Here is a 17,696-nt window from a genome sequence, read left to right as displayed (position 1 = left end):
CTGAGTTATCAGATCCTTCAAAACAATGGAGTTGCTTTTATAAAATTTTATTGAGCAACGCGCATTGTTTACCGTGTCAGTTAAGAACATGTTTTATATAGAGAGAATTGTGCTCATGTTATTAAGCAGCTAGGCAGAACTTCAGTTAAAATTAAAGGGTTCTGGGTTATCCTACAATGGAATATTCAAAAAACGCTAGCAGGACAATGAAGTTATTGGCAAATGAAGACTTTGCAGAAAATCCTAAGACTTTACCACTTTGCAGATATAAGCAGCATGGAAATTATTTATAAAATTATAGCTGCAGAGTAGAACGATAAGGACAGAGCACCTAGAATGAAGTGAATATGATGTTTTAGGAAAGTCATATAAGTATATAGTAAATGCTCCTGGTGTTAAAAGTGGTAGTACATGAACATCGGAGTGAAGGTAGTCAACTCCCTGGTCTCCTGATTTGTCTACTTAATGAGTGAAAGCTCCACTCCATTTTTGTAGTATCTTGCAAGGAACAAATAAATTAATCCTAAGTCATTGTACCAGCTGCATTGCTGTTTTCTAATATCCTTTTTCTACTGAATAGTGTACAACTGATGTCACTAATGTAGATCTCATTCCCATTGCCTGTTGACTGTTCCTTTTTTCTCTATATATAGAAAGTTACTACTACCTTTAATAGCAGATATAAACATCAATAAATGAATAATTTAGGCAAATTTGGGTTAGCAGTTTTCTGAAATTCAGTTGAACATATTTTTACTCTAAGTGTCAATCTGGTCATTTAAAATGGGCATTGAAGAAAAGTTATAGTTGACCACTGCTTAGTGATATTTTTATTTGCTTAGAAGAGCATGAATGCTGTCCTCTCCCACACCCAGTACATACAAAATTGTACACCGACTATGCCCTAAATTATCCTGTTCCCAAAGGAATTAATAGTGATATAAGCAACAGGCAACGTGGGACTAAAATGATTAGACCTACTTTAAAAAAAATCTCACTATGCAATGTTGAACCTGAATGTCAGATTTCATGTAGCAGTTACTGGGAAATAATAGATTTGGGATGTCAGAGAGTCAATTTAATTAAGTCTTTTTTAGTATTACATAAAGGGGCATGTATATTAAATTAATAACATGAATTGAGAAAGGTAGGACATTAAAAAATCCTCAGAGTTTTGGTTGAATAGTTTGACCCGAGTAACTCTGTACCTTAATTTTGGTCTGGCCTCATATGCTTTATGTTTTATTTTATTATTGTTACATTGCTGTTAATTATTATTATTATCACAGTTCTTTATTCTTTTATTGGATTTAATTTCCCTTTACAAGTATGCATGGACCAAAAATGTGACTTTGGGAGATTATTGCTGAGTTGTTGCTGATGTCAGTTTCATACTATGATATTTTTTCTCTATTTACCAAGAGATCAGTATTTCAATATAACGATGTGCATGTTTTCCCCCCTTCTCCCGCTGCATGCAGGGATTCGGGTTCGTAACTTTCGAGAATAGTGCTGATGCAGACAGGGCCAGGGAGAAATTACACGGCACCGTGGTAGAGGGCCGTAAAATCGAGGTGCATGTCTTTAATAATTCAATTTCTGGTTTATATTTTTATTTCTCTTTTTTCGTATTGCCTCACTTATTTCACATTTGGAACCCTGTCTTAAGTGTGTGTGTGCACATGTATGTGTGTTTGTATCTCTGTCTTCTTCACCTTCTTGCACTAAACTGTATAAAAGTAACACTTCTATCTGCCTCCCTCCTCATTTATTGGTTGTTTGGGGGTTTTAATTTTGACTGTGTGTGTGCGTGTGTGTGTGTTTGTTTTTCATTTATGTTTTTCCTTCAAAATGTTCATCTTTCTGCTCTCTTGATTTTTTTCCTTTGCTTCAGTTTGCAATACTCTGAATTCCTGTGATCAGGCCTAAGCAAAACTAATGTTAAATTGTCTAAAAACTATCCAGTTTATAACACTGTGTTCTATAATGAATCAAGGGGCCAGCCAATATCCTCTCTCGGGAGGCCAGTTCGCCTCTTTGTGCGCATGATAAGCACGAAATAGAAGATTGTAGAGATTGTGGGGAGGGAGGAAATAATCCAAAACTCATGTAGTTTTTAAATATATCTAATACCAAGAATTTTGGTATCTAAATTTTTATGGATAAAATTCTTAAACAGAGGGTTTGATGGCTGGCTGGCAAATGTACTGTGATTATGACCAAGTCTACCGCCTGGTATTCACCAGCCCTTTTTGATAACACATCGAAGGTTAACTGGCTCCTTTCCCCTTTCCCAATTTTTTAAAGTATTAAATGTAAAAGCCACCATTTTGAGTAAGATGTCTGCATATTTTGCTTTTTTTCCCCTCCTTTCCAATGGTTTAGCATTTAGGGCCCTTCACTTGACTCACTCTTTCCATGGTAACTATACACAATGCTGGCGATGGTGCCCGTTGGCGGTAAGTGAACAAAAGCACTAGAGAAGAAGCTTTTAAAAATGTGATTACAAAACAATTAAATAAGAAAGAAAAAGTCCATCTGCCATCTCACATTAACACTACAAAATGTGATTTGACTTGTTGTTCCTCTTCCTTTTCCTTTCCCCCTTTTATTTTCAATGCTGTTGAGTAATGCCGCCTGGATTTTGGATGTACATATTGTTTTGTAGCAGTCTGAGCTGTTTGATTACTGACTTCATGGTGATTTTTTTTCCCCTTGCACATCTTACTCAGAGTTACTGAACTCCAGTTTGGCTGGTTTTATTAATGCACTTCCTGCCCCTACATCCTTCCCTACTTTTCCTGTTTCCCAAACCCCTGTTTGTAGCTCTGACTGTTCTTTCTTTGCCCATTACACCCTTCCTGACTTTCTCTTTTCGTTTTCCCTACCTTATTCTCTTTTTCCGGATCCTTGCTCCTGTCCCTTTCCCTGTTCTTCCTTTCCCATCCCTTCAGTTACACGCAGCTGTTGGTCTCTTTTGCTGACTGGTGGTTTCTGATTGGTTCTGGCCATTTTTCCTTTTAAGTGCTTGGTTGCTTTCTGCTCCAGCAGCTGATTTCAGCTCTTGCTCCATTCTAATCCTTGTCTGTGAGAACCTTGCTTTTCTGTTTCTCCCCTCTTTCCAAAATTGATTGTTTTTTCTTTCTTTTATTTGTGTGTGTGTGTTTTTTAACTGCACGCTCTCAGTCTCATCATTGTTGTATCCCATTCTTTCTTTTTAAATGTGAAACGTTTATATTATTTGGTGGGCGAAGCTAGAGTAAATGGAGTTTCAAGCTCTTTCCTCATATGGGGGATTATCACTGTACAAATCTTAAAAGACATAGGAAGAGGTTTTTTTTTAGTTCTAATTCTACCTAAAATTGGTCTTTTCATAACAAAAATTTATTACCATACAAATTGAACACAATGTAAATTTGAAGAGGCAAAAATAAGACATTTATATTTTATGCTTCTTTTTTCAATTGGCATGTTTTATGACCTGACAACACAGTATAAGTCAAGTTCTATGGTGAGGCTTTACCCTCCGTGCAAGAGCTTTGAGACTGGTTCTGTCACTGGGCTGCAGTATGCTGGCATCTTAGTTCCATTCATCTTTTCTTCAGCAGCACCGTCTTTGTAACACCTACTTACTCTAGCACTGAGAATGCTTTAAAATATGCAGTTCTGTAATGAGGGTGGAGAGTACCATAAAACAAAATAAATAAAGACTTTATTTTCTCAATTCTTTTAAGTGCCTACTTTAAAGGCTTTCTTAAAAGCTTTGTTCTTAAATTGATAGACCATGTAGTCTAGAAAATTCAGAATGGTCCTGAAGGCTGTCACCATGGGAATCTTAGGTTTCTATATTTGTTTACTTACCTCAGACAGTAAAAATCTCGGACAGACATATTTAAAATGCTGAACATTAGGACAGGTGAAATCAGATTTATTTTATCACCTTTCCATCAATCTATTTCATAACCCATGTGGCAAGCCTCTGTTTTATTAACAAACTTCAAAGTGAATTGCTAATATAGTTGTTTCCTATTTACTTTTTTCTGTGTTTTCCTTAGTCCAGAGATTTCTCTGTTTAAAAGACGTCCGAAGATCTTGCAAATGTATTTTCTTTGGAGTACTGATGTTTGGAAACCAAGAAACTCACTTTACTCTTGTTATCCTCATTTGATAAGAACTTTAATTAAAATACTATATATTAATATTTTATATTGCTATGTTAATTATTTTTAAATCAATGCTCTCAGAAATTTACATTTTAAACTAAATACTCTGTTATTGGATGTGCAACTTTATGTTCCCTAATGTGGTCCACTTCTTCCCTGCCCTTTTTTCTCCTTGTTATTTTTAGGTGAATAATGCTACAGCACGTGTAATGACCAATAAGAAGATGGTCACACCATATGCAAATGGTAAGAAATTATAAATCATCTTCGAAAGAGTGTTTATTCTTGTGTAAATATATGAAGTTTTTATAAACTTCTAAGAATGTCTTTATTTCCGTCTTAAGACAGTTTAATTTGTGTTGAAGTAGTCTCTTTACCTGGGAGAGTATTTTGTGTTTACAAAATAATTTTGTCATTACAATTGAGCTAAGTTTTTAGTTATTAAGGTGTTATGTTCTAAGTAAAGTTCATCTTTTACACAGTGCAAACATGCTACTAGTTGCCTATTAACCCAAATTGGATCCCACCTGAGCACCTTCTTTTTCAGCTGCTGTAGCTCTTTCTAATATGTTAGACTTGTTCGTAATACCCCTGGATGCCCACTGACTCTTACTTTTACTTCTGACTCTCATTCATCTGAGCATAAGTGGAATAAATTAGGAGGATATTTTAATCACTTTTATAATTCTGGACCCGTTGCTCTCCTTAGCCCTAGAGATAACAGCTATGGGTATGGTTGTGTGTGTATCATTTTCTATTTCATGATTACATATTATATAGTAAGGTTTATAAGTTTTTCTCATTGAGAAGGAAATTTTCTATGAATAATTTGTTACATCAGTTACCAAATTTAATCTAGACTCATGGTCTCTGAATGAGATGGAATATAAATTTAATCTGTAGCCCAATGGTGGTTTTGCAGACTGTTCTGCAGAACCAGTTTGGGAGAGAAAAAGGAAACCAAATGGATTGAATTCTGAGGTCTCAGCTGTACTTTAGTCTGAGCAATTTAGGGTTCTGCATAAGCTTTTACTAGTATCTAGAATAAAGGGGGGAGTTTCTGCTGGGTTTTTTTTTTTTTTTTTTTTTGAGATGGAGTCTCGCTTTGTCACCCAGGCTGGAGTGCAGTGGCGCAGTCAAGGCTCACTGCAAGCTCCGCTTCCCAGGTTCACGCCATTTTCCTGCCCTCAGCCTCCCGAGTAGCTGGGACTACAGGCGCCCGCCACCACACCCGGCTAATTTTTTGTATTTTTAGTAGAGATGGGGTTTTACCGTGTTAGCCAAGATGGTCTCAATCTCCTGACCTCGTGATCCACCCACCTTGGCCTCCCAAAGTGTTGGGATTACAGGCGTGAGCCACCATGCCTGGCTCTGCTGTTTTTTTAAAAAGTTTGAACCCACTGCTAGAGTATGGCTATATGTGCTAATAATGTCTTAAATCAAGGAGAAATGTATCCGTATTGACTATATCCCATAAAGTCTTCAATAAATATATTTAGCCCAGCTTTTCACATAGATGATACAAATTTATCAGCATAATTTGCATTTTTCCTTACTCCTTTTATCGGTATGATACTACTGCCTCCCACTTTACCTCTTATTTTCACTGCTCTTACAAAAACAAGTCTCTACAATTTTGATAAAAACTCAAACAAAATAGAAAGGAGAGGCAAAGAATGTCAAATTTTCTTTACATCTAAGGGAAATATTGTGACAGAAAGAGCCTCTGACTGGAATTCAGAAAACAGACATTCTCCTTCTAGGTTTGACTCTTTATTTACTCCGTGACAGTGGACCAGTTTTTTAACCTAATTCTGTTTTCATATTTATAAATTGAGACCACAGATTTTTGGCACCAGGATTTTTTTAGAAATTATTGAAACTCAACCCTCCCAGCTTATTATTAGGAAATGAGACCCAGAAAAGTATAGTATTGACCTCAGATTGCAGATGTGGTATCTATTTTACCTTCCACTTTGGGTTTTGTGAAGGTCAAAGGACATCTGTGAAAATACATTGTAAATTTCCTAAAACTAAGTATATTCAAAGTATTACTAACAACATATCAATATACATCCATTATATTAATTTTTGTTTTTGTTTTGAGGCAGTGTCTGTCTGTCACCTAGGCTGGAGTACAGTGGTGCGATCTCGGCTCACTGCAACCTCCATTTCCTGGGTTCAAGCGATTCTCGTGCCTCAGCCTCCAGAGTAGCTGGGATTACAGATGTGTGCCACCACACCCCCCTAATTTTTGTATTTTTAGTAGAGACGAGGTTTTGCCATGTTGGCCAGGCTGGTCTCGAACTCCTAGACTCAGGTGATCCGTCCACCTCAGCCTCCCAAAGTGCTGGGATTACAGGCTTGAGCCACAGTGCCTGCCCATTATGTGGATTTAAAGGGAATGCTCAGGAAACAGTGGCATTGGTAGGAAAGAAAAAGGTTATTTTTAAAAATATTATTCTAAATTAATATTCAGGTTTAGTAGGCAAGAAACCTGCTGTTATGTTAAAGGTCCTAAGAAGAATGTGTCAGGTTCCTCCTAATGAATTCTCAGTCAGCATTCTCATTTAGGTTGTTTGGAATCTCTTAATTTGTGCAGAAATGTTGCACAGTATTTGTGTAATTTGATGTTGCAGAATATTTGTGCTCTTACAATTCAAGTAGGATTTGAACCTAGATTTTGCCAGAATTTTATGTGGAATATTGAAGAGACATTGCATTTTATGAGCACATAAAATGATGAATAAGAGATTGGATTGAATCAGAGTGAATGGGTTTTCACTTGAATAATGTCTTGCTTACAGTCATTTAAATCTGGTAATTTCAATAATTCTTTTGAAAAGGCCAATTGTGGCTGGACGCAGTGGCTCACGCCTGTAATCCCCAGCACTTTGGGAGGCTGAGGTGGGTGGATCACCTGAGGTTAGGAGTTCAAGACCAGCCTGGCCAACATGGTGAAACCCCATCTCTACTAAAAGTATAAAACCAGCCAGGCATGGTGGCACGTGCCTGTAGTCCCAGCTACTTGGGAGGCTGAGGCACGAGAATCGCTTGAACCCAGGAGGCGGAGGTTGTGGTGAGCCGAAACTGCGCCACTGCACTCCAGTCTGGGCAACACAGCAAGACTCTGTCTCAAAAAAAAAAAAAAAGAGGAGGCCAATTCTGGCCTTTTTCTTTTCATTCGTATATTTATAGAATAGTGTGGCACAATGCTAGGGTCTTAATATAAAAAGACAAATGAGTCAGAAAATGTATAATATAGAGTATTTTTGCTTATATGTAAAATTCAATTAATATTGATTAAAGTTTTCATGTGGAATTCTACTTTTATTCACTCTCAGTGAGCAATCATATATTATTCCTTTTTAAAAAATACTTGCCATATTCCTATAAATATAAAAAAGGGAAAGAAATAAAGTTGACATTAAACATAATGTTATTTGGAAACTCTTAATATTTACAAATATTTACGCTAACGTTCCACAGTATTCTGGTGTAGCTAAGAAGTCTGATTAACTTAAAGGTGATTATTACACATTAAAGCCTCAGAAAACATGCACTGAAGTTGGGAATGTACCTTGAATTTTATTATATCATGTCTTTCCTTTTTTAGTTGGTGAACCCCAGTAAAATCCCAATGGTAAATCCGAGTGAAAGTGGATTTCAATTTACCTGGAATACCAGCATTGTATAGCCAAACATGGAGTCAAAGATCTAGGTTGAATTTCAGTTCAGCCCATGGATACCTTTATTAAAACAACTAGAGTAATAAACAGGGTTAAGAAAATGCATCACAGTGCGGTTCAGAGTGACATATAGTCAGCCTTCTTTCTTTTTTTAAATGAAGGATAGGTCATCCAGGGTAATTCTGTGAGAACACTTTACCAAACTCTAGGATTTATTTCTATTTATTTTTTCTCCTCTCATTCCCTCTCCATCTTCCTCCTCCCAATGTCATGACTCCTGCCAAGCCCCCCAACCCCAGCCCCTCATCATCTCTTCACTGTGTGCTAGTTTCACTACTGTACTCTCTCATAGAAACCCCAAGCTGGAATTCCAAAGAGAAGTTAATAATAGGCAAAAATAGCCCCAGAGATGGCTGAAGCCAACTTGGCGTGCACTGATCATCCCTTTCCTCCATTTTGTGTGTTTCAGGTTGGAAATTAAGCCCAGTAGTTGGAGCTGTATATGGTCCGGAGTTATATGCAGGTAGTATTTAAGTAAATGTTTGCACTTGTGCTATTTAATTGTAATAGCATCTGCTGTTTTTCAATTTGCTATTCCTTTTTAATCTTTTTGCATTTTTAAATTTTTTAAAAATCCAATCAGCATCCAGCTTTCAAGCAGATGTGTCCCTAGGCAATGATGCAGCAGTGCCCCTATCAGGAAGAGGGGGTATCAACACTTACATTCCTTTAATCAGTAAGTAGCCTATGTTGGCCTGGCATGGATTTTGACTGTTGTGAGTGAACTGTCATGTACTGGTTTTTTTTTTTTCCTAGTACAGTACATAACCGAAATGGAAATTTCTTGAGAGGGATATTAAATACTATCCCAGTGCCCTGTCCTCCTTAACCTGTGCTAGAATTTTCCTGACCAAATATTAAGATTGCACAAAGCAGAAATAGTTGGAAAAGGTAGAGGGGGTAAGGGCCTTAGTCTGTACTTGATGATAAAGAAAACAAAAGAAGCAAGTATGTATAGAGCATATTATACATTTCCTCTGCAAGTCAGCCACAGGTTCTCCAGCAGAGGATTACTTAGAAGTACCTCCGGCATTATTGATTATTCTCAGCTCTCTTGATCTCTCTAAAGTCATTTTGACCTGAGCCATTTTACTCCAGCAAGAGGTATAATTAAACAGGATTCAGTGGACATGGAATCAGTGTCTCTGCATGTTTTCCAGAGGACAGCACACTTAAAATAGGCTTTTAGAAACTGTCTGCCTCTTTAAAGGATATGAGGCCCCTAGAAGTTGTCTGCCTCTTTAAAGGACAGGGTAGGAGTTGTCTCCCTCACCTTACATTTGTGGATTAAAATTTTTTAAATAAAAGAATGAAATTGACTAATGAAATGAAATGCCTAAAGACTATTATGGGCCTTGGAGGTTGGTACCATGTAAAAATATAAAAAGAATGTTCTTTTGAGTAATAATTATTATATGCACATAGTAACATTTGGAAGCAAGGTTAATAACTGACCGGTTGAAGAGTTTGTGTCAATCTGATTTAGACTGCCCACAGTAATTAAAAGTCTGTCTCTTATTATGGCAGTCATTCTCAGATCTTCTTGACCTGTTTCTCAGCAGCTTGCATTGTAAAGCCGAAATTGAGAAGGAACAGAGAAAGCTCACTCAAGATTTGTGATGAATGAGGCATGGAATCTTTTGCTTTTGCATGTTGGGTCTCTCTTTCCATTTCTTCCCCACTGAGAGACCCAGGGTAGAAGGTTTATTGAATGTATGCCACCTTTTCAAAAAAGATGTGGTTCGTATCTTTCCATCTTTTCTATAATTGGTTCATAGCAAGTTGTGACTGTGCACCCTCTATTGAATGCAAGTTGAAATTTCTGTCATATTTTGGGTCTCCCTTTAGTTCCTGGCTTCCCTTACCCTACTGCAGCCACCACGGCAGCCGCTTTCAGAGGAGCCCATTTGAGGGGCAGAGGGCGGACAGTATATGGTGCAGTCCGAGCGGTACCTCCAACAGCCATCCCCGCCTATCCAGGGTAAGCGTTAGATTCCAAAATCAATATGTTTCTAAAATAAGCAGTTGGACCAAAAAAGAATACCATGGCCCTCTCATAACTTCTGGGATGTTGCCGTGTCACAGAGTAGACATTCAGTGAATATTTGCAAATTAACAGATTAGATGACAAATACCAAAATATACCATCATCAGAATGTAACAAACTGTCAATTCATTATAAGTCTTCGTTTTGGCCACCTTAAGCCCTCATGGTAATGGCTTAAGACAGTAGCCAGAACCGTCTTGTGTTTACTAGCAGTGTGTTGGCATGAAGTTCACTCAGCAGCGCACGAATATGGATTAACATTACTGCAGAGAACCAAAAGAGGAGCTCGAGATTGTAGTACAAGCCTGCATCTGCTGTGTTCACCTCCTTATCACCACCCCGTGTTGGGGCAGAGGCTGTCACATGTGTCCTCCCCTTTGATTTCACTGCCTGGGTGGTGAGCAGCAGAGCTAGTTACCCACAATGGATTTGCTTTCTTTGTAGGAAACGGATTAAAAGAGGTTAATTCTAAGATGAACCAAGTCCAATTGAATCAAGGGAGAAAGGGAGAAGTAGGAAGAATTAAACTGCAGTTGGCTTCTGAATGATGGTAAAACAATGACTGTAGCTGAGCATCCTTCACCGTTTGATTTTTTTATGGAGGGTGTCTCATGCAGTGGAATGATTCCATAGCAACAAATAAATCCTTTGCTACTGAATGGGGAAAAGGAGTGAAGATGGCAGGTTTTGTTTTTAGGGGTTTCTCAGTGTCAGCCTAAAATGTAAATTTTTATAGAGTGGTCTTTCATAAGTCAGTTGTACCACGGACTTCCTCATCAAAGATGTGACATTTCTCTTCATCTTTTCTCTGCCAGATATGTCAATATGACAGATTTTTTTTTTTTTTTTTTTGTATTCTAACGGAGGAATAAGTAGCAGCAGAGAAGCTTGTTGGCTGCTACTTAGTTAAAATATAAAGGGAAGGAACCTCCTTTGTATGTCCTTTTCTGACAGCAAAATTGGCTTAGCCTTGAGGTGTACTAATTCAGCATTCATTCATTCATTCATTCGTAGACCAAATGGATGTACCATTAGAAGTTCTCCATTCCACAGAGTTAAAACATTTTTATTAGGCAAGGTATGTTGAAGTGGGCAGGCTCCAAAAGACACTGGAAGGGAACTGCTTCAGAAATTAACTTCTGTTTGGAGTTTGTAGACATTTAAATCACATGCATTCCATCATCTCCATCTTATGCCATTACTTACTTTTATTTTAATCCTTTTTTCTCTCAACTTGACCTTTGACCTTCAACCTCTGACATCTCTTTAAAGAAGTGAATATGCAGTATTATTTCATCAAGAAATACTCAAATGAAACATTAAAAGGAACCTTTTGGAAGTTTTACACACTAGGAAAATTGTTTGTGAAATGTCTTCCATTGTAATCCAAGAGAGTTTACTGTCATATTTGCAAAGAGAGACTACTCACCAGAAACATGGGATTTCCCTATTTTGTAACATTGCTGAATTACTTTATAAAGTGGTTGAATTTAGTCGTGTTCAATGTAGTCATTTCAGTATATTGGCCAAATTTGAGAACCCATTCTCTACCAAGTCTGTGTCAGGTATATATTTGCTCAAAGATATTTTATCTTTATGTCTAATCATATCAATTTCTGTGCATTACATTGAACACTGATTTCCCATGTTTTCTTTTTATTAACTAAACCACCTGTTTACATGGAAGATGGCAAGGAATAAGTCCAGTATTTCATGGGAATGGCCTAGAATTGCTTTTCAGCTTAGTAAACTAATTTCATCATTAATCATTATGTTCTAGCCTCCTTGTGGCATTTGATACAGGGAATATTGGAATTCTTCTAGAACGTAGATGAATATTCCCAGTAAGTTAATTTGACTTAGGGTAAAATGTATTCGTGTTTTTAATGCCAACCCTTCTTTATAGAAGGCTTATTTGTAAATCTTTGCCTATATCCCCTTACTAAGATCTTTGAAGTTTAATTAATCACCGCTTGGTCTCAGTGCTTTCCATTTTATCAGCCTTCTCATTTTGAACAAGTTGTGTTTTTCATTAAAATGCAATTGAGAGGCAGATTACTTTCTAATATCAGACTTTAACTGCAACTGGAGACTATGAAAATGAACGGGACTTAGCTAAATGAACATCAGAGATGAGTTTGATTTGCCTATTGTGTGATACAAGGGCATAGCATATTTGGGGCATTCCAAAATGTGACCATGCTATCCTGTAAATACAACCAAATGTCATTGGGAATAGAATTAAGAAACATTCCACCTACCTATAAGAAACAAGTTATTTCATATTCAAGTTAAAAATATGATTTGATGACTTTACTTGTCAGCTTGTTTATTGTTAACAGAGAAGGTAGTGGTGAAAATTTCCAGCTTGTTTAGTTGAACCAATAAACAGATCATCTAAATTAAAACAGTCTGATCTTGACTTCACAGAGATGAAGAAGAAAGTTTTATCTTTTATCTCTACTGCTATTCCATGTCTTTTGGTCCCACAATAATGTTTTGGGGAAAGTCTGTATGCACAAAGGTACCTCAGAAGGTTAGAAATCTATATTTAAGAATATAGTGTTGCTTAGGTTTTTTTTTTTTTTTTTTAAAGTCATGCATTGTCTGTTTGCTACAAATTCATTATCTAAACAGGAAAATAAACCCTTCTATTCTTAACCAGCTACCTTCTCAGATTTATTCTTTTAAATAAGACAGGATGTTCTTTGGTCAATCCCAGAACTTCAGTTATCAATTGTATTTTTCAGAATTCCATGAATACTCTTATGGTCAAAAAAGAACCCTTAAAATCTTCCAGTTACTCCTTCCCACTCTGGATTATATTGTTACTATCTGGGATCCCCACTGCACCTTTCAATTCTTGGACCTTGGACCAATCACCTTAACCTTTAGCTCATTATCTCTGCTTGTGAAAGCAATGCATTGTGGGTATTTTTGGTTGTGTTTTTTTTTTTAATTACATTTCTCTGTTTACTTTGGTCAGAATTGATTGACTTGTTTTTCTGAGGTGTTGCATTGGTTCTTAAAATGCTGAATAATAATACTTTGCATGCTTGTGTGATCAGCCAAATCTTATCGCATGTCTAATGTGCAGGGTAAAAAGCAGGTGATGTATGGATATCAGAAAAACATTTACATATTATTATAATACTGAAAACAAAATACTTAAACGTAATTTTAAAACATACTTTGCATACAGGCCCTGCCCTAGTGGAATTCTTTGGGTTCAGTTTTTCATGTTAAACTCCTCTTCACCCCTACCCTACTTTGTAAGCTCTTTAAAAAGAAACTTCCTCCTAGGGCAAGCTTATTTTTAAAAGTACTCCATATACAAAAAGTTGTTTCCAAGCCAGCAGATTTTGGATAGATATAATAGGCTCTTCTAGGAGTGCTTTTTATTGTGTGAATCCTACTTTAATTACCAAATATCCAGGTTGCGCATTCCAGTTTTGCACACCTTTCCCTCTCCTTGCATGTCCTGGAGCTGTGTAACCTTCATGTGCACTTTCACATTTTCTCACCAACTTGCCGAGGCCCCAAGCCCAGGTTATGTATTCATACATCACCTGCCTGTGTAGAGCGCATGTGCATGCTGCCGTCCTCAATAACCGGAATGTGTTTCTGTTCTTTTGTTTTTTTTGTTTTTGTTTTTGTGTGGATTTTCTGCAGTGTGGTTTACCAGGACGGATTTTACGGTGCTGACCTCTATGTAAGTACACACACTGGGGCCTTCTCGACCCCATCCCCTGACAAGCCAGCCTTTTTTTTTCTGTTTCTTTGGTTTGGTTTGGTTTTTTTCCTTTTAATTTATTTAATTTTTATTTTCTTTTTCCTTGTGGATATATATATATATATATTTATATATTTAAGAATGCAAGCATGCTTCTCTGCCACTGCGCTTGCCCCTGGGTGCAAAAACTAAGCCTTTGGGTTTCCTGATCATTGCAAGGGTCAGTCTACTGGACATATTCTTTTCCCTTCCCTATACCCACAGATGTTTTGTGGATCATTAATTTACTTGTGAGATGATCAGCAGGTTTAAAGTCTTTTATTATTGTCGTGTCATTTGCATACATAAATAACAGGACTAGCTTAGCCTTAAACCAGCTCTTTCCCTTTTCTGCTTTTCTTCTCATTTCACATCCCTCTTTAGATCATTAGAGCTGTGATTTAGAGGTTAATAAGCTTTCTGAACTGTACATTTTCCTATTTTACCTACTTTGAGAGAACATGACCTTGTGATAGCCAAATAAGGAACCGATGCCAGCGAAGAGTGTGTAGTAATGAGAAAACGCCAGATATTTAGTTCTTAAGAGCCATTGGAGGAAATGAGTAGCATAATCAGCAACCCAGACTCTTCTTACAGCCATTTGACTATCATAGATTTGCTGACTCTACTAGCCATAGTAATATGGACTCCATTATTTAAACTGTCTAGCTATCACTAAAGTTCCATGGTTGGTTTGTCACATATTATTTAAAATGTGGACAAAGTGATATAATTGACAAAGTAGAAGTTTTTGAGTTTTGAAGTCTTTTATTATGACCTCTCCAGATGGACTTTTTCTGAATGCAAGCTTGATTTAATCGCTCAAGTCATCAAGGGAAAATTTTTATAAGAAAAACTTGTCAGCATGAAATGATTCTGTGGGGATAGGTTAAAATTGTCTAGAAATGCTTTCTCCACCCTTACTTTCCAAAATCAGTAAGAGGACCTTTTTACTGAACTGTTTCCACAGTCTACCAGAGATTCTCAAGCAACCTAAAAAAGTTAATGCACTTTCAGAATGCACTCAGAGTTTTTGCGTTTTGCAGGAAGTAGAGATGGGATGATACAGTTCTTCGAAGTACAGGTGACTCACCTATACTACTTAGCGTAGGCCTGTAAGGTATCCCTTAATTTAATAACTACTTGAAGGAACCTTAGCCATGATTTGGTCCAACCTCCTAACTTATAGATATATTTCTCAGAGACTTACCCAGAACTACATAAATTATTAATAAAGTCAGGCATAAAACCCAACCAATCCATATTTCATTACCTCTCTTTGTACTTTAATTAAAATCCACCTCTTTCCTCAAAATATTTTCAACAAGTAATGAAAGGTATCTTTTTTCCTTTGTTCACAGTGAAGCTTGAGAACTGGGGAATCTATCCTACTTTTACATCAGATTACACATTTCTAAATACACATACTTACATATGATGTTAGCATGTAATTCTCCCATATACATTAGCGTCCATATTCTCATGAAACTCATCTTTGTTATTTAACTTGTTTTCTTGAAATCTGATCTATTAGAGCAAGATTTTCCATTTGAATTATTTCTTAAATCAAGTTTTTTTTCTCTAATGTGTTTCTTATTTGAGGATTTATTTTTCTTAAATACAACCTATTTATGTCTTATTAAGACTTGCCTACTTTGGGCCGGGCACAGTGGCTCAGGCCTGTAATCCCAGCACTTTGGGAGGCCGAGGCGGGCAGATCATGAGGTCAGGAGATCGAGACCATCCTGGCTGACACGGTGAAACCCTGTCTCTACTAAAAATACAAAAAATTAGCCAGGCGTGGTGGCGGGCGCCTGTAGTCCCAGCTACTCGGGAGGCTGAGGCAGGAGAATGGCATGAACCTGGGAGGCAGAGCTTGCAGTGAGCTGAGATCGTGCCACTGCAGTCCAGCCTGGGTGACAGAGCGAGACTCCGTCTCAAAAAAAAAAAAAAAAAGACTTGCCTCCTTTGGCCAGGCATGGTCACTCACGTGTGTAATCGCAGCACTTTGGGAGGCTGAGGCAGGGGGATCACTTGAAGTCAGGAGTTCGAGACCAGCCTGGCCAAGATGGCGAAACCCCATCTCTACTAAAAATACAAAAATTAGCCGGGCGTGGTGGCACACACTTGTAGTTTCAGCTACTTGTGGGGGGCCAAGGCAGGAGAATCACTTGAACCCTGGAGGCAGAGGTTGCAGTGAGCCAAGATCACACCACTGCACTCCAGCCTGGGTGACAGAGCTAGACTTCGTCTCAACAAAAAAAAAAAAAAAAAAAAAAAAGACTTGTCTACTTCAACCTTGTTAAGTCAACCAACCCAATTTTTTAATAGTTATCTTACTTCCTTACTTTACAATGTAAGATTTTATTGAGACAGATGATTTTTCTGTTCCTGTTAATAAAATACTCTTGTTTTTTTTTTAATCTACTAACTGGATTACCTTACTGAGCTAAACACAAGTAATTCAGTGATCTTGCTGAAATAATTTTTTTTGACCAGTGGCCCCTTGTTAATGAAAGTAATTAATAGTAATGTTATTATTCCTTAGTTCTTATGTTAAAGCAGAGTTACTCAGAGAAAAAAAGTTGGTCACTAGTGCTGAAATAATATCCATGCCCCCACATGAAAAGCAAGAATACTTTATGAGGTAACTACTGAGTTAGGCCTAATACAACTGTTGCTTTTAGAACTGTGTATTCTGTATTCCACATGTGAGGGAGCAAAGGATACTTCTTCAAAAACACACAGACAACAAAAAACTATCATTTTGCCTTGAGTTTGTTCTGCTTCTCTCCATACATTTCTCATCTGTGGAAATCTGTCAGCATACATTTAGTTCTTATTTCCTCCGAAAGGCATATTAGAAATACAAGGAATAGAGAGTTTAGTATAAAAAGTGCACCGAATAGGAGCTTGAAGAGAAGACACGGGGGAAAAGATTTTAAATTGCTGGTTATGCTTAAGTTAAATGAATTTAGGCTATTAATTGTGCAAGGTTTTTGTAATCCCTTTCACAGTCCCATTCTTAGACAGTGATTCCTGCTAGCCATTTTCTTTCTGTTTCTTTTATGGCACATTCTTCTCTGGAGAACTGATCTAGCAATTGTGTTCCTAGTTTGTAAAGAGACCTACCGTGATAGGATTTGGGAGTGTGGCAGCTAGATTATGTATCCACCCCTCCCTCTTCCTTTTTGGCCAGTAGAAAAGGCATAGTTCGCCCTAATTCACTTTTTAAATGGGATAACAAACTGCTCCTAAATCACCTCCTGTGAAAAGCATGCTTGCATCCAAAGGAAAGAAAAGGCTGGTGGGCCCCTTAGCGGGCTTTTTGTATGATTGTTTTCCTTCCACAGCTGTGTTTTTTGAACTGCTCTTCCTGTGTTCTGTTATAGAATAGTCTTACAGGAACCAATCATTAGCGCTAAAATACCTCAGGTAGGAGTGCCAGTGTGACCTGCCAATCAATCAGATTGTGGATTGCAGTGAAAAAATTGAATTATACTAACCATTCCAGCTCCACGTTAGAGATGGGAACAGAGGCTTTTTTGGACAATCAAGACTTGTGAGCGTGTGATCTAAGCCCTGCTACCTCAGCAGTGCCCACAGTCACATTCCGTACATAATGGCACTTCCTCCAAAATTAAGTGCTCCTGTCCTCTTGACACATATCCCAGCCAGGTGTGTAATATGCACTGTCCCATCACTGCCACCTCTTTTAATCTGTCAGTCACATTTACCTGTGGTATTTAAACTGTTTTTTTATATTTAGATCTTAGCAGTTGGGGACATTTTCTTACTACTATAAATTTAGAAAAGAGAAAAAAGAGGAAGTAGAACTGTACAAATAGGATTCCTGAATCCCACATTGGGGCCCTGTAGTGAAATACCAGTCGTAATTGGACTGTGCTGCTACATAAGTTTGAAGTTGCCTTAAAAATCTAGACATATGGGACTCAAACACTGAG

The 17,696-nt window shown here is 37.4% G+C and overlaps 1 protein-coding gene across 34 annotated transcripts in view; it reads left to right on the top strand.

The window, feature by feature from the left end:
- RBFOX2 (RNA binding fox-1 homolog 2) overlaps positions 1-17,696 on the top strand; it is a 291,147-nt gene that overhangs the window by 260,029 nt on the left and 13,422 nt on the right. For 11 of the 34 annotated variants that reach the window (XM_063663006.1, XM_054469622.2, XM_054469624.2 and 8 more), the window contains 6 exons: positions 1,482-1,574; positions 4,349-4,409; positions 8,322-8,375; positions 8,496-8,588; positions 9,761-9,893; positions 13,632-13,671. In XM_063663006.1, the coding sequence (XP_063519076.1) occupies positions 1,482-1,574; positions 4,349-4,409; positions 8,322-8,375; positions 8,496-8,588; positions 9,761-9,893; positions 13,632-13,671 (474 nt within the window). Of the gene's footprint in view, positions 1-1,481; positions 1,575-4,348; positions 4,410-8,321; positions 8,376-8,495; positions 8,591-9,750; positions 9,894-13,631; positions 13,672-17,696 lie in introns of all 34 variants that reach the window. The other 23 variants (XM_054469621.2, XM_063663005.1, XM_054469623.2 and 20 more) reach the window with 6 other exon arrangements.

Source organism: Pongo pygmaeus, chromosome 23, assembly GCF_028885625.2.
Source record: "Pongo pygmaeus isolate AG05252 chromosome 23, NHGRI_mPonPyg2-v2.0_pri, whole genome shotgun sequence".
Taxonomy (NCBI): domain Eukaryota; kingdom Metazoa; phylum Chordata; class Mammalia; order Primates; family Hominidae; genus Pongo; species Pongo pygmaeus.
The sequence above is the reverse complement of the archived record's forward strand: the minus strand, read 5'-3'. Positions and strand labels throughout refer to the sequence as shown.